Here is a 9,007-nt window from a genome sequence, read left to right on the forward strand (position 1 = left end):
AACAGGATCTATGGGTTCAGTCAGTTGTATTGGAGAGCAGGATAACACCAGACAGACTTATTGACTCGGGCCCACCTTGATCTCAGAGGGCTTGGGGCTGCAGAAGTTCTCATCCACCTCGATCTTGAAGTGGCCCCCCAAGGACGAGGTGCCGTCCAGCATGCCCATGCCTTGGCTGGCCTCCATATGGCCGTACTCCTTGCTGCACATGTTCATGGGTGAATAGCCCATGATGTGCTGCTCCAGGGAGGGGGGTGTGGGGAACATCTGGGTCAGGTCTGCTGAACCTGGTGGGGGGAGAGGAGAGGAACCAGGGGCTATGAGAAAAAGACAGATTCCCTTTGCAGAGCAAATGTAATGTAGATCGGTAATCCATAGACGGTTGGGTGGGGCGATATGACTTCAAATCAATATCACGATTATTTCAAACTTTTACCTCAATTTACGATTAATGAACGATTATTCTATACACTTTTTTTAAACACTGCCCTCATAGTTCTCTGACAAGGTCTGTACTGTACTGTACTGTACTGACAAGTCTGTCTTCTGAGGAAGACAGACTTGTCTGTCGAAACGTCAGTCAGCCCCTTCTATTAAAACGTGCAGACGGAAAAGAGTGCTCCGGTGTCTTTACTTGGGGTAGTCTGTGTGAAGTGCCCAGGTAAAACATTACTTTCTGTACTGTACTGTTTGTTGGCTCGGTGTTTTCACTCGTGTCATCCTCCATGCCAACAGCTTCTCTTTGAGTGAATGCCTGAACACGGACTAACGTTAGTTGGATGGAATAGTATTTTTTTAAGGGGACACTTCATGAACGCACGCATTGGGGAAAGTATTAACCAAATTTACATTAATTATTTGAATTCATTTACATGAGCAAGATTAAGTCGGTTAGAGCTTCTAAATGTCGGTTTCGATACATTTTCGGTTAATTGCCCAGCCGTAATAGATGGTATGTCAAAAAAGGACTCCTAACACAATTGAAGCCCGTACTACACAACTAACCCTGGTAAACATGCTGGTATGAGGAGAGATAGATCTCATCACAATCAATTCCCGACAATGTACTTTCATTGCCTTCAACACAGCATTTCATCCAAACACAAAGCATCTCTTGTGACAATCATCCTCTGGTCTATGAATGGCTTTACAAGGATATATTCATTCTAAGTTTTTACAAGATATATTCATTCTAAGGCTTTACAAGATATATTCATTAGAAGGCTTTAGAAAATATATTCATTATAAGACTTTAAAAAGATATATTCATTATAAGACTTTAAAAATATATATTCATTATAAGACTTTAGAAAATATATTCATTATAAGGCTTTACAAGATACATTATATTCATTCTAGGCTTTACAAGATATATTCATTATAAGACTTTAGAAAATATATTCATTGTAAGGCTTTACAATATACTGTATAAGCATTATAAGGCTTTACAAGATATATTCATTATAAGACTTTAGAAAATATATTCATTGTAAGGCTTTAGAAAATATATTCATTGTAAGGCTTTAGAAAATATATTCATTGTAAGGCTTTACAAGATATATTCATTATAAGACTTTAGAAAATATATTCATTGTAAGGCTTTAGAAAATATATTCATTGTAAGGCTTTACAAGATATATTCATTATAAGACTTTAGAAAATATATTCATTATAAGGCTTTAGAAAATATATTCATTATAAGGCTTTACAAGATATATTCATTATAAGGCTTTACAAGATATATTCATTCTAAAGCCCAATTTATGCTTTGTCTGTCGACACTTTTGAAACGGTCGCCGACAGAAATGAGGACTTGAGTCGACACTTTCAAGTGTCGGCGAGCAGTGTCTGCTACCTAGTGAAATTTCTAGTGTCGCTGACTACGTCACATAATGTCGCGCAAGTGTGATTGGCTATATAGACGGGCACGCGCTTTACTTCCTTGTTTTAGTTTTCGCTGAAATGAATTGAATGAACGTGTCCCTGCTATTTTTATCAGCATGTCCTTGATGTATGACTTCGTGAAAATCACAAAGAACACCGTGACCAACTTCCCAGAGAGAGAGGAGGTGAGTGGTGTGGTTGTGTGTCGTTATATGCGGCTGCAGTTACATCTTGCCTCCGACGTGGGTTCACTGACAGCATAAATGCAGCAACATGAGCGACACATTATTTTTCATCTGCGACCATGTGCTGAGCGACACTTTCTAATAAGTATAAATTAAGCTTAAGGCAGTGGTTCCCAACCTTAGGGTCGCGACCCTAAGTGGGGTTGGAATTCAAATAGGATCGCCTGAAATTTCTTAAAAAAAAACTTTAATTTACACTTTATTTTTTTTTATTTATTTTTTACACCACACCCAATTTAATACTACCGAAGATGATTAGGGTCACTTGCGATTTATTTTTTATTTTTACTTATTTTTTAGTTCAGAGTTTAAAGTGATAATCTCTAAGATTTCAGCATTGTTCTCTTGGGTGATACCTATGGCGATGAGTGGTAATTGCAATTGACATCCAAACAGTGTTGCATTATGTGACATTACTAATGTCACCTAATGTCACTATATACTGCAAAGGCTTCCAACAATGGACTATAGCCTCAATCAACATTGTGAGTGACTCTTAATTAATTATTTTTTTATTTAGATGAAAATCTTTGAGATTATAACTTTAAATCAGGATTCTGAGAATAAAGTCAGAGTTTTGAGATTGAAGTCAGAATTCTGCGGGGAAAAAGAAGCATACTATTTGACATCACTGACAATGTCACTGATGACATTATCGATGGTGTACCGGAATTTGAATGTCGCGGGTCCCTAGATTTTTGCGATGTCAAATAGGGCCACGAGCCAAAAAAGGTTGGGAAGGTTGTGAAATGTTATGTGGTCCCTCCTGTTTCTAAATATATCTGTACTGTTTGGTTTGAACCAGTACAATTATTTTTATACGCATTTTACGAAATGTCTATGGGAATATAAATGGCGGATGAAAATCTCTGGTACAGTGCTGAAGCAGGAAATAGGCGGTCACTTTGCCTCTCCATTGAAGTGATTTACAGGGACTGGAAGGGCTGTTTGTGCATGGCTGAAAGGTGAGCAACAGCCGGAGCAACTTAACCTTTCTTTTCGCCGCTTGTTATCTTCATACATAATTTGAAGCCACAGTACAATAAACAGTTCCCTGACAAAGAGGCTCTGGGTAAAGATGGCCAGAAACGATGTATCTTCAAGGCCTCAAACTCTCAAAACTGTGTGCAATTTGCAATAGGCAGATGCATCCAGGGGGACTCATGTTAAAAAGGCCAGTCCGGGAGTGTATCTATTATTTATTTACGATTATTATGTTATCTAAAGCAGGATGTTTGATCTGAGATCAGTTTGCTTCACAGTGAAATATATGTCATGTTAACTTATCTTTAATCTTAGATTAGTATGCCTGAGCTGAGAACAAAAAATAAATTAGTGTGCTTCAACAGAAAACACAGTCTGATACAGCTGTGCCCGAGTCCAGCTTTCAACTGTTTTTCAACATTTCAACTGATGTTTTGTGAGCAACAAATTGAGTGTAATTTAAAGGCAAGCATCCATTGTTTGTACAGAAAGCCTGCCTAACAGTCACAGAGGAGATAACAAGACAGCAGCTCCAGCCCCAAGGCTCTAAGCTGTCAGTTATGAGCTAAACACGGAGGCATTGACAACTCAAAGTACAACCATACTCTCCACCACTAGGTGGCAAAGCAAAGGGTGAGCATCAGAGGTGCATGAGTAGGGAAAGCTTTCATTCTCATTAGTGGATCAACAGATATGATGCCATCCCACTTAGCCGGAATTGTGTACAGAGGGAATTCTGCATCTAAAAGTGAAGTGGCTTCCGGCAAAATCTCACTGCACCATTCTTAGTTTTCAGAGGGCTCAAAAATATGATTGTGGACTAACACTCAGGACAAATCCATCCTTGTGGGCATAGTGTAAGGATATGCACAGCAGATGAGTGTCCAGGCAGGAGAGACAGACGGAGACATCAGGAGAGATAGAGGCAGAGATACATACTGATGCAGGACACGGGGTCCAGAGTGGCTGGCTTTGGTTCCTTGCTGCCAAATTTGTCATCTGTTCCGTTCACGGCTCGCCTGGAACCGGGCTGCGGACAAAAGAAAAAGAGAAGAAGAGTGTTTTACCACATGACCATTTCAGTAAGACGAAGTGTCAATCAATAACACTGCTCTAAATTCAATCCGATTTCTCACACCTGTGGTGCCGGCAAGTCAGTTTTGCAAGTGAGTATCATACATGACTACCTGCGGGACAGGAGCATCTATGTGTGTGTGCGTGCTTGTGTGCTTTCCAGCTTTGTAGTCGCCATAGTAGTAGTAGCGGCTCTGTGGGTTCCAGCAGGTCCTGTGCTTCTGTCTGTTGCAGTGACAGAGTTTGGAGGCTCTCCATTTCAAGGCTGCGGAAGGCTGTCTGGAATAGAAGCCACTATGAGACTGCAGTGTGTGTGTAGTGTAGCAGGGAGGACCTGTCAGATGATGATGGGCAGCGTGGAGACACTTTCTCTGACTGGCCCACATTGTACAAATGTCGACAGATACACGTGTGCGTCAAGCTGCTAGGCCCGCGCTCTGTTTAATAGGACATTCATGGCGAGTGGAGGCCATTACTGACCGCCAGGTCGTCCTCGTCCGAGTTGAAGAGGTTGTCCAGGTCGTTGATGGACACCACCAGGTCCGTCTCGTGGATCAGGCTGGTGGAAGCCATGCGGTTGTGGGCGGCTGCCCGCTGAGCGTCTGCACGCACACGCACACACGCACACGCACACACGCACACACACACACACACACACACACACACACACACACTTAGTACTACTGTAGAATGTTTGACTCCTACTTGTAATCGCCAGAAGTTCATTTTGGGCAGGGGTGGGCAATAATTTTTTGTCATCCCGTAACCTCTAATTTGATCACTAGATTAAATCATAGAAAACATACCGTGCATTTATTCTCCAGTATTTATTATATTGAAAATCACTCTAAATAGCCAATTTAGGTCATCTCATGAGTTTTTTTTTCGCTTCATAAGTCAAATGGTGTGGTTTGTCTTAGACCTCCCGGGCCAGGCAGAACCATCATGAGGGCTGGTTTTGGCCCCCAGAATTCTATTATAGAGACTTGAACCACTTGTGGCATGACAAACTTGTTATATCAGACTTAAAGCCCCATTCAGAAACTTTTCAAAGTTTTGCTATTGGAGAAACTGCGCCCTCTGAGTGCAATAGTATCGATATTGATATCGCCGTTCAAAGTCAACAAAACACAGCACCAGAAAGCTCTATGTACATGTTGTGACATCGGGTACTCACCATGTGATGAAATAATAATCCATAGTTACGTGAAACGTCATTTTCGTAGCAAATCCGCATCGAGTTACTTCCTTGTTTCCAGGAACACAACGCTCCCGCTGTAGAGCGCATGCGCGCATCTTGCCTCCGGGACGCAGGCAGGAAACTGCTTAGTCCCAGGAGAGGCCTTTGGAGGGCGGTGTGTGACCAATAGAGGTGACATTCTCCCTGTTACAAGTAGAGATGCTCCGATCAGCTTTTTTGAGGCCGATCACCGATCACTGGAAGCAGTATCTGCCGATCCCGATATGGCCGATCACCGATCACCACGTCAAATCCATCAATTCAAGCCTTCTATTTATTGTGTCGCATTATTCATATATTTAATTATTCTTAACAACATCGACATTGTATATTAAGTATTAAAATTAGGAGATGAGAAAGTATCATGAATTGACAACCGTTTTATTGCAGGCTAAGGCAACATGCAACTCTCTCTAGAGACACTCTCTTAGAGACAACTTGGAGCTTACAGAGTAGACTGTATACTGTAGCTTTCCTGTGGAAAAATAAATACAGTCTTATAAAACAAAAAATATAATACTATGTACACAACATGTGCACCAACACAGCTTGGAACATGTCTGTGAAAGCTGCAGCGATAGCCTCCGCGGTGTGTGACCCAGAAAACTCTTGTGAGTGAAGTACAACTTTGTTCAGGTCGAACTTTTCATCAATAAACTGCGCAGTTAGGCTCAGCATGGACATAGGACAGACACTCGAACTCCAAATGTCAGTCGTGAAGCTGATTGACGTGGTGTTGTCTTTCATAAGGCTCTCGATGTGCTTGTACACAATTTGGTATAATTCCGGCAGGCAAACGTCAGTTAAATATTTACGTCCTGGCAGCGTGTAACGTGGATCCAAGCAGGACATGAGGCGTTTGAACCCGAGGTCTTCCACAACAGACAGCGGCTGCTGATCAAGACATATGAATTCCATTAGCTTTGCATTTATTTCTTTTCGTTTCTTGCTGTCGTTGCTGTAGGGTTGCTGTCGTTTCAATGTCTCTGTTACAGTTAGCTGAGTGAGTGGCGTTTGGGTTCCTGCACGCTCTTTCGCTGCCTTAGCGCTCGCCAACTTTGTAAACTCCTCAAATTCCTTGACGTGGGAAACCTTCAAATGTCTTATGAGGTTCGTAGTGTTGAAACTCTTCTGCTGCGTTCCTCCACGCGGTATCTCTTTTGAGCACACAATGCAAACGGCAAATTTGTTGTCCTTCTTCAACAAGTTGTAAAATTCCGACAGGCGACGCCATGTTAGCTGCTGTGCTGTTTGTTCTCGCCCAAGCTGCTTTCGCTATAGAGAGAGTGCAACTTCCAAACACTTTTTCGCCACTACCACCACGCCCCCTAAGGAAACTTGGGAGCCAATGAAGCTTCATGACACGGAGAGACAGCCAATCACAAGCTGCCCTTTAGGAGACCGGAAGAATACTACTTGGCAGCCTGGGAGTGCACTATCTCTATATTGAAACGTCTCTGGTAGTAGTTCTTGCAGATTTTGTGTCATTCTGATCGGCCTTGTTTGATCGGCACTTTTGATAACTCCGATCAAAGCCGAAAAAGGCCAAATCGGCCGATTCCGATCAAGTGCCGATCGATCGGAGCAACTCTAGTTACAAGTCACTCTACCATCCTCAATGACTAAAAAGCTGTTATATTAACACATTGAGTGCCAGCGACGCCATATGGCGTCATTAGAAATTTACCGTAGGCTGCCAGCGACGCCAAATGGCGTCAGTAACTCCAAATTGTTTTTTTGACGGGGGGGTGTCGATCTAAGCTTCTTACATCGCCTCTTACAATATTGTAGCTATTGGAGGTCTATAACCTATTTTACAAACCCCATTAGGTGGCGACAGCACTCTCCTGATAAGAGAAAGTGGAGCCAAACACAGAAGAAGTCGCTGGGGAAAAAGGAAATCGCATCGCATCCGTCCGTATGCATCGACATGCATGAAGCCAAACCGAGCCAAACGCCAGCTGTGCCCGCAGCAGCTGCATCCGCTGTCACAACTGAGCACCTCCTTGTCCGCTGCGACAGCACATTCGCATAATCAGCTTTATTATTCTCAACTGGAAGCATTGTGGCCCGTGACAAACACACGCGGAACCAAAAAGCTGGATGTCGCGCACCATTCACTGTGTGTGCAGCAGCAGAGAGCCACCAGACACATAAGACACACCCAGGAGGAGGCGTGTGCAGTTGAGGGGGGGGGGGGGGGGGGGCACGCAGAGCACGCAGAGCAGCATACACTTCACCCAGACAGACCCAGACATCAGAAAATTAGCTTCAGAGTCAGTGATGTGCTTGAAATGTTTAATTTCACAAAAGGCTCATTATCTCAGCTCGTAGAAAAAAAGGGCTGTTTTTGGTTCGATCAAGCTATCTTCTCCGGCTCATAACTAAAGAAGGGAAAATGGGATCAATAAACTTTTTTTTGCAGGTGATAGAAGAGAGTCTCATCGTTATTTGTGCGTGTTCAGTGTTTACATAGTAATTATTAAAGAAATTATATGACTGTTTTAAAATGCATTGCGGCCTATGTGGCACAGCAAGCAACCTTTTGCCCAAGGGCCGTGGCACTCAAAGTGTTAAGGTGAAAAAGTTACTGATTGGGGCTTTAAAGGAAGACTTTGTCGTTTTTCAGCCAGCTTTGCATCGTTACATTGACGGTTGTATAGACAAGAGATGTGCGTAGTTTCATTCAATAGTGTGTGTGCTACTTCTAAGGGATCTGAGTGAAGATGCATTATAGCCTTTGGTTTCACTGTCCAGGGCTACTGAGGCTGGCAGTATCACACTATGTGTGTTGTCTGTCCAGGGCTACTGAGGCTGGCAGTATCACTATGTGTGTTTGCCTGTCCAGGGCTACTGAGGCTGGCAGTATCACTGTGTGCGTTTGTCTGTCCAGGGCTAATGAGGCTAGCAGTATCACTATGTGTGTTTGTCTGTCCAGGGCTACTGAGGCTAGCAGTATCACTATGTGTGTTTGTCTGTCCAGGGCTACTGAGGCTAGCAGTATCACTATGTGTGTTTGTCTGTCCAGGGCTACTGAGGCTAGCAGTATCACTATGTGTGTTTGTCTGTCCAGGGCTACTGAGGCTAGCAGTATCACTATGTGTGTTTGTCTGTCCAGGGCTACTGAGGCTAGCAGTATCACTATGTGTGTTTGTCTGTCCAGGGCTACTGAGGCTGGCAGTATCACTATGTGTGTTTGTCTGTCCAGGGCTACTGAGGCTGGCAGTATCAGTGTGTGTTTGTCTGTCCAGGGCTACTGAGGCTGGCAGTATCAGTGTGTGTTTGTCTGTCCAGGGCTACTGAGGCTGGCAGTATCAGTGTGTGTTTGTCTGTCCAGGGCTACTGAGGCTGGCAGTATCACTATGTGTGTTTGTCTGTCCAGGGCTACTGAGGCTGGCAGTATCACTATGTGTGTTTGTCTGTCCAGGGCTACTGAGGCTAGCAGTATCACTATGTGTGTTTGTCTGTCCAGGGCTACTGATGCTGGCAGTATCACTATGTGTGTTTGTCTGTCCAGGGCTACTGATGCTGGCAGTATCACTATGTGTGTTTGACTGTCCAGGGCTACTGAGGCTGGCAG

At 43.4% G+C, this 9,007-nt stretch overlaps 1 protein-coding gene across 2 annotated transcripts in view; it reads right to left on the reverse strand.

Moving 5' to 3' along the window:
• med13a (mediator complex subunit 13a) overlaps positions 1-9,007 on the reverse strand; it is a 260,218-nt gene that overhangs the window by 57,106 nt on the left and 194,105 nt on the right. For both annotated transcript variants that reach the window (XM_083638644.1, XM_083638643.1), the window contains exons 12-14: positions 4,668-4,789; positions 4,053-4,143; positions 76-287 (exon numbers count right to left, since the gene is read on the reverse strand). In XM_083638644.1, coding sequence (XP_083494770.1) covers positions 76-287; positions 4,053-4,143; positions 4,668-4,789 — 425 coding nt within the window. The remainder of the gene's footprint in view (positions 1-75; positions 288-4,052; positions 4,144-4,667; positions 4,790-9,007) is intronic.

The sequence above is a fragment of the Poromitra crassiceps genome, assembly GCF_964638095.1.
Source record: "Poromitra crassiceps genome assembly, chromosome: 1".
In the NCBI taxonomy this organism is placed as follows: domain Eukaryota; kingdom Metazoa; phylum Chordata; class Actinopteri; order Beryciformes; family Melamphaidae; genus Poromitra; species Poromitra crassiceps.